Below are 23824 nucleotides of genomic sequence, written 5' to 3'. Positions count from 1 at the left end.
TATCTTCAATTTGTGAATTCTTGGGTTTGCCATCGCTATGTGTGGATTAGAAAAATCACCTGAGGAGGGTCCTTCAGTGAGAAGAAGACGCCCATCCTAATGGTTTTTGAAATGAGAATCACAATTACATTGTTCCTTTCACGGAGAATGTAAACTACAAAGATATATTAGAGAAAATTATGTCAAAACTCATTGAAGACACACGTTATTAAGAAGAAATACTTTGAAGGCATCCTCATCCAGCATGTCGTCTCCAATGTATATGAAGAAAAAAATCTTCTAGCAACTTACAGGATGGTGAGACCCTTGTTCCAATCTATTGGTGCACGAAACTTGAAGACCTTACAAAATAGAAAAAATGAATTGGTATAGGAGCTATACAAATGCATAATATTTTGAGTAGTTAATTTTACAAAACTATCATGGCATTTTTCATAGGGTGGCCCCATTGGGTTAGAGGGAAGGGGGGCATGAGCACCCTGCCTCCAAAGTGGATTGGCCCTTGATTCTTTTTTGGTACTTGATTCGTACACACATATGAAGTACACTCATCACATAGCTCAAGGTGCGCTACACATGAGGTGGAAATGTATAAAACTCGATATTGGATTGAAAATTAACCCAAATCCAAACCAAAATCAAAACTAAACCCCACGACCCACTTAATCTAATCCTTTTATTACATTTATAAGACTAGATAGATCAAGATTGCTAAACTTCCAATCAAATTGATAGTTGCTAGAAAAAATTAGCCTATGCATGTACATCATTTAACAATTGTTACAACTCCCTTATGCTGAATACTACAAACATCATAGGCACATTTTAAGGATAACTAGTTTAAGCGCTTACACATTTGATTTTTCTTATTAAGAATAATATAATGTGTAACGATTCATTGGAATTGGGTGCTCAGTGAAGAAGGATTTCTGAAGTGGCCATGATCGTGACAAAGAATGATCCCATGCATGAGCAAATCGGAGATGGTATGAGCAAACTCGTACGTGGTGGGTAAAGAGCAACAATGCAACTACATTTCACAGCTAGAGACGGTTCTATTTATTATCCCAAAGGCCCTTCCAGCGAAGCCTTTTCGATTTTGCTATAGGTTGTTCTGACATCAAGCGTAGTATTACGTAGTAATCCTGAGTTATTTTATTGAGGTGGATCATCAAGCCACTCATAGCCGTAGAAAGCTTAATTTGTTTCAAAGCGAGCTAGGCATCTTAAAAGTTTCAGAAGCACATATAGAACTCCTTTGAATAAACTTATATTTGTGATGAGAAGAATATACATGATCATCCTAGCCGTGTCAACAATTGCTAGTTGCCACAAAGATACAGCATTTAGTCAACTAATATGTGAAAAAGTTAACTTACATAAATATCAATAATGAAATAAATGACATCTGCTCTAAAGGCTATTTAGTTTTTTAGATTTAACAAACATCAATATAGGTAAACTCAGTTCTGTTCAACTTGATTCATTCGTGAAGAGATGAATAAGTCTATGCTATGCCAACTTGGATGATCAAGGAAAACCATCACCCATTTTATAGAATCTTGCATTTATGGTATCCAAAAATTATTGTAGTCTTGTTGAAATTGAATTTTTGGATAAAGCTTGAAGTGTACACCGGATTTTCTTTTTGGCACTGCTTGACCCGGTGGAGCCTGGCAGTTGACAATTATGCCCCTGCCTTGGGCTTAGCGCGATAGCATCTTACAAGTTAGGGCAGCCCCCAATCTATAATATTTATAGGTAGTGTTTATGCTGCCATATCATGAAGGCACCACCTTTATAAACTACACTATACAACTCATGATATCTCTATGTGGATCTCTATTATACTCACTCTCTCTCCTCCACCTATCATATTTGTTGTACTTCTATCGTAAAGACACCATCACTACTAGAAAATGGGCCTTGGGCACCGGCTGAGAAAGGCCAAAGGCACCGGTTTTCCAACCGGTGCCCCGCAACCGCGACCATTGGCTTCTACTTAAGACACCGGGTTTTTCAACCGGTGCCTTAGGCCTCCATTGGTACCGGTTGGAAATACCAGCCGGTACCAAAGAGGCTGCCTCGCTGACGTAAGGTGGCAGCCCCTTTGGTACCGGTTGGTATTTCCAACCGGTACCAATGACATTTTCCCTTTTTTTTCCCCAAATCCAGTTTTGTTTGTTCTATTTATTACTGTTTATTCTTTTATAATTGCTAAACGCACTCAAGCTCTACAGTACTCTACGTTCATTGGTTGTTCGTGTTCGTTTTCAGAGAATATTTGAAACTAACTAAAAGTGAAATGCGAGCATATAATTAAGCTAATTACATGAACTAATATATTTACAAATTTACAAACATCAAGGCATAATGTTTAAAAATATTTACAAATGTACAAGTCATGTTAGCCGTCCAACTACTAGTCCCCTCAGGATGTCGATGAAAGTTCTCTATCGATGTGACCGTCGTGGTAGAACTCGCCTCTAGGATCCAAGATCTCATTCAAAATGAATCCGGCGAGCTGCTCGCACACGGCGTTGATCCGATCAGTAGAGTAATATTCATCCCCCATTTGAGACATCTATCATTTAGGAAAAAAGCATTAACATTCTGTGCGTTAGTACAATTATGAAAATATACTAGTGAACGGTTTGGACGTACTCTCGTTTCTTCATCAGTAGCCTTCCTGCATGGAGTCATGATGTGTAAGTAGTCGCATATGTAGTACCCGCACCAATCAGTTCCTTGTTGTTGTCTCGCACACTTAAGGAGAAACAACTTTTCATGGGACCACGCCGATGCCGCGGAGGAGCACACTTAAGAAATCATGGTCACGATACTTGACTCCAAACATTTTTCCTTCATCTTTTGCCATTCGTAGGTACCATCTATGCAAATTGAACATCAACGTGCCTAGACTTTTCTCCTCTTCCTCAGTGACAAACGGTTTTCCATGCTAGAATGGAGTAATAGTGCGAGCGACAGGGATTTTTGCCTCCACATGCCCCGTTGCCTCCTCTAGCGTTAATCCAGTTTCAGAAAGAAATATTGCGGCCTGTAGGTCCGCCTGGAGTTGTACGCCCGTCAGGTGTAGGAGTGGCAACCCTGGCACCCGGAGGGGCTCGAGTTCTTTTTGTTGTGTGCCAAGCTGAGGAATGGTCTTGCCACATTTTTTCTTCAGATTTCTCACCTTGTGTGCCTTTGTCAGAGTACGATCATAGTCCGAGGGTAAGCTTTTCGGTTTTGGTGGGTTGTCTAGGTTTGCGAGAAGCTTTTTCCCTAGTTCTAGAGGTACATTTTCCCTCGGCGGGGGGACTTTAGGCTTCAATTGTTCTTTTATATATCGAGCAGTCTCCTCTTCCAACTCAGCGGTTTTCTCGTAGGTTAATTGTCTTTCGACCATTTTCTGCTTCTTCTTTGAGGGTCCAGCCGCTGGGAGGGATGCTGTCTTTTTCTTTCCCTTTTCTAGTGTAGGAGGAGTTGGAGTACTCGTGGCCCTTTGCACCGGCGGAGACGGTGGTGAAGGAGGTGGTAGTGGGGACGGCGGTGAGGTAGGCCGCGGAGACGGGCGATCGGTTTGCACGGGAGCCGTTGTGCTTGCAGTAAGTTTGATGTCGGCCTTGCGCCATAGAACGACCCCGTGCAGTGCGTCTCCCAATGTCTTCTCTCCATCCCCTCCAACGAAGTCGAGCTCAAGATCCTCATTGTTTCCAACTATCTGCTCGACTGTGACGGAGGTGTAGCCAGGAGGTATCGGCCTTCCATGAATTGTAGTAGAAGGATTCAGGGGCAGGGCTGACCCGTATGCGACATGAATGGATATATTTCTTGCTTGCACATGAAGCTCGCACGGTGTCGGCATGGTGACATCATCCACTGGATACCTCTGGTCATCTACCGCCGTTGGCTCAATCTGGGGTTGATGTTCCGCTTGTACATCGGGCGCCGCCGTGGATGCACAGCTGCTGCGTCGCTGAGAGGCCGGGCTTATCACAACATCCGAGTGCGACCGAGCAGTGCCCCTTTGGCTCAGAGCTAGCTGCACCGCCTCATTGACCCTGGCGTCCATCTGAGATTCCAAGGACGCAACCTTCTCGTTCATCTTTTCTTCTATGGCACGAAGTTTCTCTTCCTGTTCGGCTTTGCTCTTTCGGTGAGTCTTGTAAGAGGGATCTCCGGCCCAAGCAACTTTTCATGGGACCACGCCGATGCCGCGGGCTCGTCCAGGGTGTTCCGGATTCTTTAATGCCCTTGTTAGCTCATCATTCTCCCTTTGAGCATGGAATGTTCCTTGTTGAGTCTCATCTATTGCAGCGACTAGATCGCGGGACACTTCTTGCATATGCTCGGGCACGACCAAACTTCCATCCAACTAGTTTAGTGTCACGCCATTAGCAAATAACCACCACTTGGATCTATCCGGCCAATCCCAAGTCGTCGGCCTGATACCTCTATCTATAAGGTCCTGCTCCATCTTCTGCCATTTTTTAACTGACTTCTTGTACCCGCCAGCCCCAAGGTGGTGGCTGTACTTCTTATTTGCAGCATTCACCTTGGCTTGTTCGGATTTTTTTGGGCTTCCTCTGATAGTTTGTATTGTTTGAACTCCTCCCAGTATGGTTTAACCTGAGGAAGATCGTCCCAGTTCGGCTCTTTATCCTTCTTGATGTAATTGGTGTACAACTTCTTCTTGAAAGTTGCAAAGGCAAGGGCCATCTTTCTCAAGGCACATTTCTTCACAAGTTCTTGGTCAACTCCTTCAGAAAGAGTGAACATATCCTTGAGTTCTACCCATAGCATTTCCTTCTGATGTGTAGGCACGGCGTGTTGCTGTTCTTCGGGTTTGGTCGTTTTCCATAGTCTTGTGGTGATCGGAATTCTTGCCCGAACAATAACCCCACATTGGTTGACAAATTTTGTGCTAGCATCCTCTGGAGCACTTGGACAGCCCTCTGCGTCCACTTCTCTGACGACCTGTCTTCCCTCCATTTTCTTGGTTGGCCGGCGTCTCCCTTTTGACTGGCTCAACGAAGTCGATGCGGAGGTCGACTAAATTACAGAAAAGATATGTTAATCGCAAAACTAATCTACTAAAGACACCATGCATATAGTTTTAAGATTCGTACTAGAACATGCTGCTGTTGATTGGGCGGCGGCGCAAAGTCATCATCTTCTTCATCGGCATCTCCAGACATATTCAGGAACGAATCAGCTGTCCGAGTATCTTCTTCAGCGATTGGCTGGGTGGTGTTGGTCCTCGTATCTTTGTTTATTGCGTCCAACATGTATTGCCCGGCGGCCTGCTCATCACCGAAGGGGTCCATCCTTAACTGAAACCGTAACAATGTGTTAGAGTATGTGTCCATCCTTAAATGAAGTAGGAGAATTCAATTCTTTGAACGAATATGCGTGTTTGAGAGAGAGAGTGTGTGTGTATGTTAGAGGGATAGAGAAAGAGAGAGAGAGAGAGTTAGTGTGTGTGTGTGTGTCTGTGTGTGTTAGTGTGAGTGTGTGTGTGTGTTAGTGTGAGTGTGTGTGTGTGTGTGTGTGTGTGTGTGTGTGTGTGTGTCATGGAATGGGGTCGAGGAACCGGTTCGAGGAACGGGGTTGAGAGTTGAGGGTCGAGGAACCGGGTCGAGGAACCGGGTTGAGGGTCGAGGGATGGCGAATGCGTGAGTTAGAGAGCGAATACGAAATTACTCATCGTCGTTACTCATCGTCGTTACATGACTTACATGATAAATACATGAGTTACAAAAATACATGATAAATACATAAATACAAGCATTATTCACTCTCTATTTAAATACATGTTATACTTGCCTTCCTCAAACTGCTCCTGCTGCTCAAACTGCTCAGAAGATGGCTGCTCCGGGTACTGGTACTGGGGCTACTGATCAGATGGATCAACGTCTTCTCACGAACACATGGCCAAAAACAATACACAACATAAACATACATGCAAACAATAGCAAAAACTAAGAAACAGTACAACAATACATGAAAACAGAAATCAAAACTATGCTAGAACTATTCTACGCGTTACAACGATCGCGTGGACACAAAGAACGCCTAAAATGGAGCTAGAACGTGAAAACTTCGCTTAAAACAAGGTCTAGGGGCTTTTCTGCAAGAAAAACTAAGTTTCTAGGGGTTTTTTCTGCAAAACCAGGGACCTATACATAATTAAAGGGTAGACACGGGGGTTAGGATGCAAAAAGACCAGGGGCCACGGTTGGGTGGACCGTGGGTTAAATTTTAAAGAAGATCAGGGTCTAAAACGTAAAAGCAGGGGCGGATTTGGAAATACTTTTCAACTAGCATGGACTGCGGGTTTATTTTGAAGAAGCTGAGGAGATCTTTAGCAAAACACGTGGGCGCTGACCGTTATCCGCCTGGATTGACTCGGGCTCGGGTGTTTCCGGCCGTTGGATCAAGATCGGGCGGCTGAGATCGGTTGGGCGCACGGGGCGGCGGCGCGAGTCACCGGAGACGACGCTGCCGCGGCGGAGGCTCACCGGAGATGGCCGAACTCAGCCCTCCGGGGGTCAAATCGACCGGGCTTTGGGTCTATGATGGACTACGTGGCATGCGTGATCCACCTATGGCCTGTGCGGGGCTAGGGAAGGCTCGGGGCGGCGGGTTCGACGGCGGTGGCAGCTCTGCGCGGCGGCGCTCGCCGGGGCGTACGCGCTGGGCGGCTTTGGCGCTCGGATCCGGGCGCAAAAGGATGGCGGGGGCTTGGGGGACTTACCGAGGCTCGAAATCGAGCAAGGCGGCCGTGCAGGGGCGGTGGCGTCGAAGGCGAGCGGCGAGGGCGGTGCGGTGCCCGTGGACGAGTCGATGCAGGGGTCCTCTGGGACTCTTGGCTCCACGGGAAGCTTCGGGGTCGAGCTGCGAAGCCGGTGGAGGGGTCAGGGAGGTCGGAATCGCGCCGGCGACGTTGAATTTCACGGGCGGAGCACTTACCGGCGGCTAGAGCGGAGGAGGGGTGGGGGCCACCAGCGCGGGCGGACGACGCCAGACCGAGTGCAGAGAGGAAGAGGCGGCGGCGTGACAATGTGGCAGCGGCGGCACGACTATGCGATGGTGCGCGCGCGGAGATGGAGGGTGGCGGCGGTCGACCGGAGGAATGGAGGAGCAGTGGAGAATTGGGAGGAAGAAGGCAACGGGTTTATACCCCTGGCCAAAGGTACCGGGTCAAAAATTCAGCCGGTACCTATGTACGCCTTAGGTACCGGTTGTATCTCCAACCGGTGCCTTAGGCGAGACTTAGGTACTGGTTCTCCGCACACCCGGTGCCTTAGGGCCCAACGGGCGGGAAATGAAAAGCCCCTATGGTACCGGGTGGATTAACAAAACCGGTACCTTAGGCCTTTTGCAGTTCACTTTTCAATCTTCTTTGACCCCCTTTGAACGGAATTCGTCAGTATCTCAATGTTAACTCGCGGAAATTTGGGCTTCGCGGCCACGGTTCGACTCCCGCGCGACGCCCCACTTTTTTTTACCCAAATAGGACCCTAAGGTACCGGTTGGATTTTCCAACCGGTACCAAAGGTTATCTTTTCTTTTCCCCTTTCTTTTTCTTTTGTAAATCTATTAATTGCCTCATAATTCGTAATAAATCTGATATTTGCAAAATAAATCTGATAATTGCCTAGAAAATCAGATAATTATCTAATAATTTAAATAATTGTCTAATAGTTAAAATAATTGTCTAATAAATTTGTTATTTGCTCAATAAATTTATTAACTGCCTAGTAAATCATTCAACTAAGAAAATATTAACTATGGTTTTAGGTGTACAATAATAAATCATTTAAATGTACACTAATTTTAATTACTACATAATAAATCATTTAGGTGCATAACTAATTATTTTAATTACATAATAAATCAAATAATTGCATAAGAAATCTAATAATGTTCACAGAAAATATCACAAAACATAATCATTCAACTAAGGGAATATTAACAATGGTTCGCTTTACAATCGTCCCTTCATTATGATCATGACGTGCGTACGGAGCCTCCTCTTCGGCTAAAAGAATACTTGTGTCAACCTCCACTGCGAACAGAGTCATATCTTCAACCTTATTGTATTCTTCTTCATCTGTGACATCGTCGACTCCCACAATTTTTCTTTTTCCTGCCAGAACAATATGGCGCTTTGCCTCATCTCCGGCACCTACAAAACTTGATTTATTCCTAGACTTGTCCTTTCTCGTTTTGCTAGACATGTCCTGCACATAGAAAACTTGAGTGACATCTTTAGCTAGGACGAATGGTTCGTCTCGATAGCCAAGCTCTTTGAGGTCTACCGTTGTCATTCCGTACTCGTCGATATCGACACCTTTTCATGTGAGTTTAACCCATTGACAACGAAATAGAGGTATCTTCAACGGCCCATAGTCGAGTTCCCAGATCTCTTCAATGTAACCAAAATATGAGTTCGTTTGGCCACTAGAGTTGGTGGCATCTATACGGACACCACTATTTTGATTGGTGCTCTTGTTATCTTGGGCTCTTGTATAAAATGTGTAACCATTAATTTCATATCCTTGGTATATCAGGATTGAATTTGCCGGACCCCTGGCCAGCCAAGCTAGCTGCTCATGAATTTGATCGTTGGCCATGACTTCCTTCTGCAACCAGGTGGCGAATGTATCGTTATGATGTTTTGTAATCCATGTCTCAGACTTCAAAGGGTATATACTTCGCACAATTTGCATGTGCTCCTCCATGTATGGAGCCACAAAGGCTGATTGTTGCAGAACTGTGAGATGTGCTTTGCTCAACGTGGCATGATCTGTGGCATTTACTGATTTTCTTCCAAGTGTGCCCTTTCCAATCAGCCGCCCCTCATGACGTGATACTGGAATCCCAATTGGGCAGAGTTCTTCCACATAGTCAACACAAAATTCAATGACCTCCACTGTGACGTAACCCTTCGCAATGCTTCCTTCTGGACGAGCCCGATTACGAACGTATTTCTTTAGTACTGCAAAGTATCGTTCAAAAGGGAACATATTATGAAGGAAAACAGGACCGAGAATACCAATCTCTTTGACCAGGTGAACTAGAAGATACGTCATAATATTGAAGAATGATGGAGGAAATATCATTTCAAGACTGACTAAACTTTGGACAACATCCTCTTGTAGCCTGCTTAAACTCGATGGATCGATTGCCTTCTGAGAAATTGTGTTGAGAAATGCGCATAGCTTTATGATTGTTGCTCGAACATTAGATGGTAGAATACCTCTAAGTGCAATTGGAATCAATTGCGTCATCAACACGTGACAGTTATGGGACTTTACGTGTGCGAATTTCTTCTCTTTCAAGTTCAGTAGCCTCTTTATATTCGAAGAGTAGCCTGATGGGACCTTGATACTGTTCAAACAGTCGAACATACTTTGCTTCTCTTCCTTACTAAGAGTGTAGCACGCAGGACCTAGATAATGACGTCCTTTATCCCTTTTTTCTGGATGTAGGGCGGCCCGTTGTTTCATACGTTGAAGATCTTGCCGCGCTTCCAATGTATCCTTTGCCTTACCGTAGACACCAAGGAAACCTAGAAGGGTCACACAAAGATTTTTTGTTAGGTGCATCACATCAATTGCGTGGCGGACGTCTAAGACTTCCCAATAAGGTAACTCCCAAAAAATACTCTTCTTCTTCCACATAGGTGCACGTCCGTCATCACTCTGCACTGATTTGCTGTTGGGTCCTTTTCCGAATACTACTTTTATATCTTTGACAATTTCAAACACCATTTTCCCACAACGGTGCCTAGGCTTGGTACGATGATCTGCCTTTCCATCGTAGTGAGCATGCCTCCTCCTTAATGGGTGCTTGATCGGAAGAAATCGACGATGACCCATATACACGATCTTCCTACAGTGCTTGAGGTACATGCTGTCGGTTTCTTCTAAACAATGGGTGCATGCCCTATAACCCTTATTGGATTATCCGGAGAGGTTACTTAGTGCTGGCCAATCGTTGGTGGTTACGAAAAGCAATGCACACATGTTAAAATGATCCTCTGCGTGCGCATCCCACATACGAACACCCTCATCTTTCCACAACAATAGAAGATCCTCAATCAGTGGTTTCAGATACACATCTATATCGTTACCGGGTTGCTTCGGGCCGGGGATAAGCACCGGCATCATAATGAATTTCCGCTTCATACACAACCAGAGAGGAAGGTTGTATATACAGAGTGTTACAGGCCAGGTACTATGACCACTGCTCTGCTCACCGAAAGGATTCATGCCATCCGTACTTAAGCCGAACCTTATATTCCTCACTTCATTTGCAAATGTTGGGAATGTTCTGTCCACTTTTCTCCACTGCGACCCATCAGCGGGGTGTCTCAACATATTGTCTTGCTTACGTTCTTCTTTGTGCCATCGCATCAATTTAGCATTCGTTTTGTTCATGAACAAACATTTCAGACGTGGTATTAGAGGAAAATACCACATCACCTTGGCAGGCACCCTCTTCTTGACACGCATCCCCTCAACGTCGCCTGGATCATCTCGAGGGATCTTATACCGGCATGCGTTGCATACAGGGCATGAATCCAAATTTTCATACTCACCTCGATATAGGATGCAGTCATTAGGACAAGCATGTATCTTCTGTGCCTCTAATCCTAAAGGACAAACAACTTTTTTTGCCTCGTATGTTATCTCCGGCAAGGTGTTACCCTCATGGAGTAAGTTTTTAATAAGTTTCTGCAACTCCTCGAATCCCTTGTCAGACAAACCATTTGATGCCTTCCATTGCAATAATTCCAATGTGGTACCCAACTTCTTTTGGTCTTGTTTGCAATCAGGGTACAACAATATTCTGTAGTCCTCCAACATACGCTTCAGATCTCTCGATTCCTTTTCTGTTTCGCAACCTTCCTCAGCTTCGCGCAGCATCTGACCAAGATCATCTTCTACAACGTATCCTTCAGTATCTTCTTCAGGCTCACCCATTGCAGTGTCGTTGAAAAAGGAATTATAATTGGCTGCAAAGTCAGGAATCCTGTCCTCTTCTTCTACATTATTATCCAGCTCAATTCCTCTTTCGCCATGCTTGGTCCAAACATAGTAGTTCAGCATGAAACTACTATTGAACAAGTGACTATGGATGGTTCTTGATGATGAGTAATCCTTCTCATTCTTACAGAATTTGCATGGACAATGAACGAAACCGTCATACTTGTGTTTCTCGGCCGCTTCTATGAATTCATGCACGCCATCAATGAACTCCTTTGAACGCCGATCGGCCATGTACATCCATTGCCGACTCATCTAGGTCCACAATATATTTATATACATCATTGTAGTGTACAAATAATACATTCATACTATATTAAATTTGAATTCAAATATATAATTGATAATGCTTATAACTATAATAAATAGATACTATTCACTTATCAAATAAATTAAATGATAACTGCTTCTAAAAACCAATTGCTAAGTTATGGAGAAAAATAACTAACCTTTTTTGAAGAAAAAAATCGCCTCCCCTCCCCTCACTCAGCTGCCATGAACAGTGAGTTCACGGCAGCTTGGAGGGGGGAGGGGTTGGGGTATTTATAGGCGTGGCTCAAAGGCACCGGTTGGTGCTCAACAACCGGTGCCAAACAAAAGGCATAGGCACCGGTTGATGTTACTAACCGATGCCTTTGTTGTGGGCAGGTGGCGGCACCGGCCATGGCAAAATCCGGTGCCATTGTCCACCCTTTAGGCACCGGTTGGTTCCACCAACCGGTACCTATTCCTCCATGTGCTTTTGGTACCGGTTGGTGGCACTAACCGGTTTCTATATTGAAGTTTTGGTACCGGGTGATGCTTTAACCCGGTACCAAACACCTTACCTTTGATCGCCGCTGGCCAAAGGTACCAGCTGTTTTTGCAGCCGGTACTGATGCGTGGCATTAGTACCGGTTGCAACAGCAGCTGGTACCTTTGGCCAGGACCTTTGGCCTGTTTTCTAGTAGTGCATCCTTTCCCAATGCATAATTTGACAGTGTCCAGCCCATAGATTTTCATGTTGAAACTGGATGATCCGATCTCTCTCTCTCTCCATTCTCTTTCATTTATCATAGTGCCACATAGGCTAAAAAGTTCATGAAAGTTTTTAATTAATAATATGAATACTATTACATACAGATGGTTGGGAATGCCCTTGTACAGCAGAAGTAAGGATTGGGACCTGACCATAATTCAAAACTCTGAGCTTTGTCAATTTCTCTTGGTCGAACGAGGAATGAATACCATCCCTCCACAAGTCCACGTAATCCCACAAGACCACTATGCACTATCCCAATTCGGGGTAGCATGGTCTTTCTCAAAAATCTTGAGGCCTGCAGCAATTTCTAGTCAAAGGAAGTAGGTAAAATCACAATAAACTCACGGACACTTACCTTGATGGCAAAAAGAACATGGGAGTAGAATTGGGCGTGAGTAAACGAAATTGCTCATATTTGCAGTGGCATTAGTATATATAAAAATCTGCATTCCCCCCACCGATATCCTTAGCATATGTTATGGACTGGCTGCATTTTTCACTTGAGGTAAGAATGGCGAAGCCTTTGCTCTGTCTCGCGTTCTTCTGCGCCTCCCTGTGCTGGTTCGCCGCCTCCGCGGCCGGCCTCCGTCTCGAGCTCGTCCACATCGACGCCAAGGACAGCCGCACCGGCGAGGAGCGCGTGCGCCGCGCCATCGAGCGCACCCACCGCCGCCTGGCGTCCATGGGCGTGGTGGCCGCGCCCGTCCGCTGGTCGGAGACGCAGTACATCACCGAGTACCTCATCGGGGACCCGCCGCAGCGCGCCGAGGCCATCGTCGACACCGGCAGCGACCTCATCTGGACGCAGTGCGCCGCCTGCCGCCCCGGCTGCTTCGGCCAGTACCTCCCCCATTACAACACCTCCCGCTCGCGCACCGCCCAGGCCGTGCCGTGCGACGGCGCCGCGTGCGCCGTCGTCAGCCCGGAGACCCGGTGCAGCACGCTCGGCGGCAGCGGGGCGTGCACCGTCGCCGTCAGCTACGGCGCCGGCGACATCGTGGGGCTCCTGGGAACCGAGGTGTTCACGTTCCGGTCGGAGAAGGTGAGCCTCGCGTTCGGGTGCGTCACCGCGTCGAGGCTCACGCCGGGCTCCCTGGACGGCGCGTCCGGCATCATCGGGCTCGGCCGCGGCGCGCTCTCGCTGGTCCCCAGGTCGGCGACACCAAGTTCTCTTACTGCCTCACGCCCTACTTCCGCGACGCCGTCCACCCGAGCCACCTGTTCGTCGCCGCGTCCGCCGGCCTGAACGGCGACGCGCCGGTGACATCCGTGCCGTTCGCCAAGAACCCCAAGGAGTACCCCTTCAGCTCGTTCTACTACCTGCCCCTGGTCGGGATGAGCGTGGGCAGCGCCAGGCTCGCCATCGCCGCGGCGGCGTTCGGCCTCCGCCAGGTCGCGACGGGGGTATGGGCCGGCGGCGTGGTGATCGACTCCGGCACCCCGTTCACGAGCCTCGTCGACGAAGCCTACCATTCAGAACGAGCGTCGCGCGGGGAGACGCCGGCACGGTGGTGCCGCCGGAGAACTACTGGGTGCCCGTGGACACGGCCACGGAATGCATGGTGCTGTTCAACGCCGCGGCGCGGCCGGGCGCGACACTGCCGATGAACGAGACGACCATCATCGGCAACTACATGCAGCAGGACATGCACCTGCTCTACGACCTCGGCAATGGCGTGCTCTCCTTCCAGCCGGCGGACTGCAGCTCCATGTAATTCGTGCATTATTGTGCACGAACGTACGTGTTTATGTGTGCCCAACTGCCCATGCATATCATATATGTGCGAGGGGAAGAGTTTATCGTCTCACTACGGGACACCGCCCTTTTGCCGTGTGCCAGGGGCACACGGCGAAGCCCTTAAAACCGACAGCAAAAGGTTTGCCGTGTGCCACACACGGCAAATGGCACACAGCAACCAGCCTCATTTTATTTTTTTGCTTCGAAATTTTTGTTTAATTAGTGTTTCAAATATTGTTTAATTAGTGTTTCAACTAGTGTAGTCAATAAGTAATAATTAAAAAATATATCGTTCATTTCGTGCAAGAATAAATATTTCTTGTTTCATTATCACATGCGGATTAAATGTACTATTTCATGCTATTTGAATCCGATATGTACCAACTGAATCACCATTACGTGTTTAACTAAAATTTGTTCACAACAATATAAATATCACAAAAAAAAATCACTCAACCTTTTTTGTTCTATGATTGCACTGAAAAAATCATTATTTCATGCAGTTACATCTCCATTGCAATGTATATCACATGTTATTATTTAATGGGGAAAAAATATAAAAAATAACAAATGAATCTAAAAAATAATGAAATTTTGGCACGAAAGATTCTAAGATTGTGTATTGTATGTACAAAATTTTTTGAAGTCAACACCCAATTCGACTATCACTTTCACTTCAAATATCAACATCTCATTCTCAACTCTATAGATCTTCTTTGAAGATACTTCGGTTTATAAGGAGTACAAGTGATAACTTGTGCTAAACATTTTTAAATTTTTTCCATAGCCTCCACTTATAAAATCATGATACCATAACAAATCTTATATTTTTCAGAGAAAGTTTGCCTTTTATAGAATTTTAAAACAGTTGGGCCACATGGTTCATGGGATGGCTCATGAGCAAATTTTTCAAATTTTGCATCAATTTTTTAGATAAGGGCTCACATGGGACTTCATGATGTTAACATCATTTTTTTGCTTCATTATTACTTTATTTAGAATTATTACAGTTCAAAATTTACTTATTCTCTAATATTTCTTTACATCAAATAACAATGTTAAATATAGCAAAATGACCGAGAAAAGTACCAAAACCTAGTATAGAGTCCCACATACAATATAAAGATAAGAAAAAAAGTTTCAAAAGCAGAATGAATTTTTTAAACAAATTTGCCGTGTGCCAGAAATAAACACACGGCAAAGACCACATTTTGCCGTGTGTCCTTCGTAGCACACATCAAAGAAGGCATTTTGCTGTGTGTTTTTTTTTTGTCGTGTGTTGTAAATCATGGCACACGGCAAACATCATGCACTGCCATGTGTCCACTGCTTTGCCGTGTGTCTTCTTCGTGGCACACGGCAAACATGACCTTTGACGTGTGCCGTTAAGTTTGCCGTGTGTCCCTTTCGTGGCACACGGCAAACATGCTCTTTGTCGTGTGCCCGAGATAGTGCACACGGCAAAGGTTCTAGCACACGGGAACCAACGAGTTTCCAGTTGTGTCTCAAGATAGCAAACTAGCTATAGCTAATAACATTATATGTCTTTTATTACTCAGGAAGTTTCAGTATATTCCTGAGCAATAATCTACTCAACATACGGGATCACCTCCTACCCGCACCATTCAGAGGGCTAGCGTTAGTCAGGATGGCAACAGGTCGTGTTTGGGTTGGGTGGAGTGTCTAGGCACCCAAAACTGAAATCCGAACTTAAAACCCGAACCCGACCCGAAGATCGATTCGGGTCATTCATCCCCAAAACCGAAACTTGCAGATACCCGAAATCCGATTGGATACCGAAACCCGCTTTGTATGACAACATAGTAAGAGAAATAAGTACTTCTTATAAACATATACAAGATATATATAATATTTACATATATAAACAAGAGGCAATAAATAGTAAATAATTTTCTAAGTCAATTTAAAATAAATTTTGTAGTCTAAGTAAATAAACTTATTGCTAAGTATATTATAAAATATGAGTTTTTACTCCAAACAGTTATTCATTGGGTATCCACGGGTGAAAAACCAATCCCAAAACCAAACCCGATAAGTTTCGGGGCCCCGAACCCGAAAACCATGGGTCAAAAATCATCTCCGAACCCAAGTCTGCTAGACCCGAAACCCGCGGATATCCGACCCGAAACCTAACCATTGCCATCCCTAAGCGTTAGAGCATCTCCAACAAAATTTCTACCTGATTCCCTACTCAAAAAATAGGAGCAGAGACCCTATTCCGGTCCCTATTCTAGGAAGGCCCCTAAATTCCTCTCCCGATCCCTTTATCCCATAGACTGAGAGCATCTCCAGCAATAGCCCCCAAATCATAGTCCTCATATAGATTTTAGGGGCTGGTCCCCATCTTATAGCCTCCAAATAATGCATCAAAGTCCAGTAGGAGCCTTCATATTTCAGCTCTCATCCAAATCTAGAGGGGCTGGTGAGTGGGGCCCACGAATGGAGGGCTCCCTGGAGGCCCCTAGGCCTAGGGGGTGGAGGGGGATGATGAGCCCATGGCTCGTCAAATTGGTGCGAGCGGCGGCGGGCCACGGCGGACGGGGCGTGCAGAGGTGGACGCGGCAGGCAGGGGCGGCGGCAGCGGCGGTGCGGATGGGCTCGGCGAGGCCGTGATGGCCTCGACAGGCTCATCCCTTTTTTATTTTTTTGTTCAATTAATAGAGGCGGGCATGCAACCGCCTTTGAAAATGCTTCATTTATAGAGGTGTTTGCTCAAAGGCGGTTGCCCTTGCCCGCCTCGGAAAATATTTCTCAACCGCCTCAGAAACGATTATTGCAGTAGTGAGGACGACTGCACGACACGCTGCTGGACCGCGGGCTGGACCACGCCGTGCGCATCGCACTTTAGGAGCTCGAGTGTGTCGTCTACCTCAGCGAGTTCGACGACGACGAGACGCTCTGGCCTTGTGCATAGATGTACCCCGGCAACTCCGGCGAGTGCAGTGAGAGGGAAAAGAGAGGAAGCTGACAATAGAAATGAAAAGAAGAAAATAATAGGAGAAAATAATATAGTCTATGACAGGTGGTCCTATTTTTATGATGAAAGTAGGGGCTGCAAAGTAGAAACTATTGTTGGAGTTGAGAGCAAAATTTGAAGCCCCAGAAAGTTTGGATAGCCCCTGCTCAAGAAAGTAGAGATCTTGAGTAGGAGTCATTGCTGGAGTTGCTCTTAACCCCTACGTACAGGCTATTGCTTCCAGCTCCTCACGGTTGGTTGTTTGCATAAATAGATATTTCCACAGCGTGCGTTGAATCATCCCCGATGGTCTTTGATAGCCACACCAATAATAATGCCTTCATCGCTAGTCTACTGTTCTTTTTTAGGGAAAACTGGGGCGGGCCAGAAGCCAGCCTGAGCAATTTTATTGTTTTGAGGTTTTGCATACAATCATTCTAGAAAGAGGGGGGGGGGGGGGGGGTGTTTGTTGAAGAGAGAGTTACATGGCCCCATACACTTGCCCAGCAATGTAAAACAATAGTGTCATCCGGGGCAGCAGTTCTACTGTCAATAGCTCCACCCGCATTCATCTTCGTCCATCCGTCTGCTGGTTTTTTTCTACCTGCCTTTTCTTAGCTTGTTCTTCCCCTGAAACCAAGCAAAGAGTCATAAGCTGGTTTCTTACCTGCTTTAGGATAGAAAGCATCCTGCTGATGCCGGAAGGCACACCGTTCCATCCAGTATTTTTGAAAATGTCACCACATTTGGTAGTTTTTTTTACTTAAAGTGCTCGCTTTATTCATTCCCAATTTGGGGTTCAGAAAAGTCACAAGCTGTTAAGGAGATTACAAACTCTGGGAGGGGATCAAGCCAAACATATGGTTGAACCGAGTCCCAACTAAAACTCATGTAAGCTAACCCATGAGCACATAAATTACAAGATCAGGGGTAAACAAAATCTCAACATCAACAAAATCTAATTGGATCAGTTGTCTTGCCTCCCTAAGCAGACCAACAGCCGGTGATTGATCAAAGGCAAATGATTTCAGGGCAGAGACTAAGTTACACGAGTCGCATTCCAGCTGGATTCTTGTCATCCCTTGATTCGATATTGCTGTTAAAGCTGCCAGGCAAGCTTGAGCTTCAGCATTTGGTAGTTTGTGCCACAGAACGAGAGTTGGTATTGCACCACAAACAAGAATTGCGACTCATGCAAGCAACCCTCAAGATTTATGACTTGTTCGTTATTGTATCCACTTCCCTAATTGTTATTGTAACTTGCCAGGCCATACCCATCCAACCACAGAACATTACATTTTGGGAAAGCTATATGATGCCCGAGCATTTTCAAGTCTTCCCACACTCAAATTTGTAACAAATGAGGAGACGCCACCCGACCTCATCTTCCTCAATCCCAGCTAGCTTCTTTTCCACCTCCGGCGAGGTTAGGGTTTGGGGTTGGGCTTTGGTAATGTCCATTGCTAGGCTTAGAAGGAAGGTTGGGGGTGGCAGGCCGGCCCGATGGTGGCAGCGGGCACGGGGGCGATGAGGCCGGCGGCGGTGGCGGCGCTAGGCTGGTGGTGGAGGAGGGCGGTTGGGCCAGGCCGGGGCGGGGGCGACGACTGCCATGGCGGTGGTGGCGCGCGGGTCGGGAAGGGCGCGCGGAGGAGCCACGAGCGAAGGAGGATCTCTCCAGAGCCCCGCGTCGGAGGCGGGGCGGAGGCGGGGGTGGGGGCGGGGGTGGGGGCGTGGGCGTGAGGAAGAAGATGACTCAAGGTTGAAGGTGAGCAGGGACCGTTAGATCTTGATCTAATGGCCCAAAATTCGGGTGATGAGAAGGGAAAAAATATTGGGATATATATACTCCCTCCATCCTAAATTATTAGTTAGTTTGGCTTTTCTAGATACATAGTTTTTACTATGCATCTAGATATATATTATGTCTAAGTGTATAACAAAATTTGTGTATCTAGAGAAGCCAAAATGACTAATAATATGGGACGGACGGAGTAAGTAGATTGTTTTGAAGCTCTGGAGGTCAAAATTGTTTTGCCATCGATCCATTTGGCCCCATCGATCTATTTGGCAAAGATTTGTCATACATTAGGTATAGATGACTAAGTCAACATACCAGCTAATAAAATGCTACCTACTCGTTGATACCAATGTCCAATGCTCCACAATATTTGTCTATAGCAGCTGTACGTCATGTACTAAAAGAATACATCATCTATCCGAATTTGTCCCATTATTTGAACAATTTAGCAAAGTATATAGAAGATCAGTTATAAGGTCTCGTCAATTTGATTATTTACCAAATGAAATGATGCATGACTTAATCTGCCTGATATATGATTATCAACCCGTTGATCATGTATCTAGAGCTTTATCAATCCTTATAAAATCTGTTGCTTATCCTATCCAATTCTTTGTTGAAATTTTTAATGTTTTATTATTCTCAAATAATACATCCACTTGCGAATTGCAATGACGTTGTCAACATATCGTTGGGCACTCCATCGCTTCATTTCCATCCAATAATCCCATCTGTTATATATACACTCACCCTCGCTCTCTTTCTCCATGCACACACACGAACAATACACGCTAAGGAGTGCTCCCACAAGACAAAAATGGCGAGACCCTTGCTCTGGCTGGCGCTCTTGTGCGCCTCCCTGACGTTCACCGCCGCCTGCGCCGGCATCCGTCTCGAGCTCATCCACGTCGACGCCAGGGCGAACCGCACCGTGGCGGAGCGCATGCGCCGCGCCACCGAGCGCACCCACCGCCGGCTGGCGTCCATGGGCGAGGTGACCGCGCCCGTCCGCTGGGTGGAGACGCAGTACATCGCCGAGTACCTCATCGGCGACCCGCCACAGCGGGCCGAGGCCATCATCGACACCGGCAGCAACCTCATCTGGACGCAGTGCGCCGGCTGCCGCCCCGGCTGCTTCAGCCAGAACCTCTCCTTCTACGACCCGTCCCGGTCACGCACCGTCCAGCCCGTGGCGTGCAACGCCAGGGCGTGCGCCCTCGGCTCCGAGACCCTATGCTCGCGCAACAGGTCGGCGTGCGACGTCCTCACCGGCTACGGCGCCGGCGCCATCGCCGGGGTCCTCGGCACGGAGGTCTTCACGTTCGGGTCGCAGAACGCGAGCCTCGCGTTCGGGTGCGTCACCGCGTCGAGGCTCACCAAGGGCTCCCTGGACGGCGCGTCCGGCATCATCGGGCTCGGCCGCGGCGCGCTCTCGCTGGTCTCCCAGCTCGGCGACACCAAGTTCTCCTACTGCCTCACGCCCTACTTCAGCGACGCTGTCAACACGAGCCGCCTGTTCGTCGGCGCGTCCGCCGGCCTTAGCGGCAACACGCCGGCGGCCTCCGTGCCGTTCGTCAAGAACCCGAGCGATGACCTGTTCGGCACGTTCTACTTCCTGCCCCTGGCCGGGATCACGGTGGGGAAAGCCAAGCTCGACGTCCCCGCGGCGGCGTTCGACCTCCGGCAGGTGGCGCCGGGGCAGTGGGCGGGCACGCTCATCGACTCCGGCTCCCCGTTCACGAGCCTCGTCGACGTGGCGTACCAGGCGCTGAAGGCGGAGCTGGTGCGGCAGCTCGGCGCCAGCCTCGTGCCGCCGCCGGCAAGAAGCGGCTTGGACCTGTGCGTGGCGCAGGGGGACGCCGGAAAGCTGGTACCGCCGCTGGTGCTCCACTTTGGAAGCGGCGGCGGCGGAGCTTCGTCGGACGTGGTGGTGCCGGCGGAGAACTACTGGGCGCCCGTGGACGACACCACGGCGTGCATGGTGGTGTTCAACTCGGCGGGGCCGAACGCGACGCTGCCGATTAACGAGACGACCATCATCGGCAACTACATGCAGCAGAACATGCACCTGCTCTACGACCTCGGCAATGGCGTGCTCTCCTTCCAGCCGGCGGACTGCAGCGCCATGTGATGACGTGCATATGACGCCGTACGTCCAGATGGAGGCATTTTGTGGAACTTGATATATATATGCTACCTAATTTGTATTTGTCTCTATTCGTTGTATACGAATTCAACAAAGAAATATGTATTTTTCCCTGCAAAACTAAATAAAATTAAAATAGATGCTTCCAATGTACTTGATCTATCTTCTTACAAAATATCATACTATCCGTCTCAAAATATAACAACTTTTAGGCAAGATCAAAGTGAAATGTAGATTTTTTTCAAACCATATAACCTAAAGAAACTACACAGAATAACATAATAAAATAAAAGGAAATAGACAGTAGGAGGCATGCATGTCGGAATAAAAGAAACTGAATGGTTTAGGGTTAAAAGATGGTCACATGCCCTTTTTACTCATTATCTATACCATATCTACTTTATCTATCTAGTATCTAGTATATAAGGATCCGAAACAATTGAATTTCACATCCACTTCAAATATTACCTCATACCCCTCACAGCTAGGTCTGCTTGTTAGGCGGGTGATTGTAAAAGTTTTGAGACGTTGATGAAAACAACCACATCTAAAACGGTTCTGCCTTTTTGGCGCTTTTTTTTTGCATCAAACTTTTTCTTACCCGCCCACCTATACCCAAAATTGTTTCCTTGTTTAGTTCCGAGCTCATCAGCAAGCGACACTAATGCTGCTTTCCATATTTTTGCTGCTTATTTCCATCCAATCATCTTGATACAAGCGACGTTGATGCTCCTTTCCATATTTGTTGCTTTCCATCCAATCATCCACCGCACGATCGTCCACCGCAGCTGATACCGATTCGCCGCCGAGTTGGAGCGCACGCTGCGCCCCGGCGGTGTCGCCGTGCTCCACTCGCGCTGCATTGTCGGCCTCCCGCCTCCAATCATCCACGTATTTTCCTCCCACACACCATCGTCGTCCATCGCTACTGCTACTGATTCGCCGCCGAGTTCAAGGCGGCGTCGCCATGCTCCATGTCAATGCTGGACCGCTGCGGGGACAAGTACTCTGCCAACGATCTGCTCGACGTCCAGGGCCTCGTCAGCCTTTCCGGGGATGAGACGTCGTCAGGGTCTCCAAAGTCCAAAGGTCGACGCCTTCGGCCTCCTTGCCAATGTCTCTCGCACGCTCTGCGTCGGCGCGCACCTCAGCTATAGGAGGTGGCCTCACTATGATCGGTCAGGGTCGCCGACACCGTCGGCATCAATCTCACCCTGGCGCTGCCGCTCGTCGTCATTATGTTCGTTGTTCTTTTGCTTAGAGTTAAAGTTTTTGGGTTTCTTTGTTGTTGTAGGATTTGTGTACGTAGTAGTTCCTGCCTTGTGTTAACAATATGGATCCGATCAACTCTCCTTGCCGACGTTACTAACCAGATGAAAGCACGGAAACGTGGTCGATCCAATACTGATCAAATTGGTAATATGCATATGTGGCTATATGTGATTGGATTTACTTGTACTCCTATTCTTATATACATGTCATATTAGATTTGTTATAAATCAAACTTGACAAGTTTCGACCAAACATATAGAAAGAAATAGTAACACTACAATACCAAATTTGTTTTATCAAATCCACCATGAAGTATATGTTGATAGTGCATATAGCGCTAGAGCCCGCGCGCGAAGGCGAGTTTTTTTTATTCAAGCATGGTGTCATGCGTCGTCTTAGGGTTCTCGGAGTTTTTTTTATTCAAGCATACATGTTTTAAGAGTTAAGGAAGCATACAAATACACAACCGCATACGAGTATGCCGTACAGGAATACGGATGACAACTGTCCTTCTCTACTAACAGAAAGGCCCCCTAAAAATAGAAATTACAACTAGGTCCCTGGACCCTTTCTCCACCACCGTCGGACAACGCCGGCTCTGGCCGTCGCTGCCGAACCCGAGGCCGACGAGAACCCCATCGCACGAAGGCTTTGACGAACCGCAGAAGACGCTCACCTCCATGGACGAGCTGAGGGCAATGCCGAACAAGCATCGGTCGGGGCTGCACCCCGAGTTCCCTCGGCCATGGATCCAAGCTCGCCACCGACGACAACCGCCGCCAGGGGAAGCTCGAGCTCGATCCATCCTCCTCGCTACCGCAGCACCCGCAGCCTCTTCCACATCCTGAGAACACGAGGCCGACTGAAGCCGCCACCACCGAGGGCGACGCGCTGCCAGCAACCAACTCCCAAGCAAAATCCACCTCGCCGATGCGCCGATGGCAACCATCAGCAAGAGGAACACAAGCCGCAGCGGATCCACCTCCATCATCTCCAACCGACAACAAAAGAAATCTATGGAAAGTGGCCCCCGGCAAAACCTAGCTCCATCGCTCGACGGCGACGAGCAGCATCTAGGTCTAGATATGTAAGTATCTAACCTATTCACAACAGCATGGGGACTCCGCAGTCCATCTCCCTCATCAACGACCGACCGGCCGTCGAGGAAGAAGAAGACCAGCGGAATCCCCGCCGGAGAACGGCGTCCGCCTCGAAGTCACCCTCTTTCGCCTCGGGGCACTGTTGGGGGCGCTTCGAGAGGAAGGCAGAAGAAACGTGACGCGCCGGGCCAATTGCTAAGCCGCGGAAAGGGTTCTCGGAGTTGGATGAAAGCAAGCAAGGCGGCGCACGGTTGGTTTTTATTTCTTTTTTTTTATGCCTCAACCCTTCAAGTACAAGCTGTAGTATCTGAACTCACACACAAACTCACACCACCACACTCACGCCCCATGCACACACGCTGTGTGTAAGCTAGACCTACAACCTATACCTAGGAAACTTCACGTGGCCGAGAGGTATCCAAAGTCGACACCAGGCTTCGAACGTGACGGGCACGTCACCCTGACCATTGTGGTGCATCCACACGTGAGGCAACAGCTACAGTACCTGCATGAGAAGAAATGGGGGAAAACCCCTATGGAAATAGTGAGTGACCATTGTGGTGCATCCACGCGTGAGGCAACAGCTACAGTACCTGTAGGAGAAGAAAATGGGGGAAAACCCCTATGGGAATAGTGAGTTGAGCAGTACTCGAACCCACGACCAGCAGCTCCACCACCCGGAGCACTTGCCAAACGAGCAATTGCTAAGCCGCGG

General features: G+C 47.5%; 1 protein-coding gene and 1 pseudogene across 1 annotated transcript; both read left to right on the top strand.

Moving 5' to 3' along the window:
- The first annotated feature begins 12589 nt into the window (after positions 1–12589).
- Positions 12590–13991, top strand: LOC120694055 (annotated as a pseudogene).
- Positions 13992–19408: 5417 nt separating this feature from the next.
- On the top strand, positions 19409–20722 carry LOC120694057 (aspartic proteinase nepenthesin-1-like). The gene has a single exon (XM_039977231.1). It carries the CDS (start codon positions 19409–19411, stop codon positions 20720–20722), a length of 1314 nt encoding a protein of 437 aa, XP_039833165.1.
- The last annotated feature ends 3102 nt before the right edge of the window (positions 20723–23824 follow it).

The sequence above is a fragment of the Panicum virgatum genome, unplaced genomic scaffold (genome assembly GCF_016808335.1).
Source record: "Panicum virgatum strain AP13 unplaced genomic scaffold, P.virgatum_v5 scaffold_2465, whole genome shotgun sequence".
In the NCBI taxonomy this organism is placed as follows: domain Eukaryota; kingdom Viridiplantae; phylum Streptophyta; class Magnoliopsida; order Poales; family Poaceae; genus Panicum; species Panicum virgatum.
Note: the sequence above shows the minus strand (reverse complement) of the source record. Positions and strands in the feature narration are given on the sequence as shown.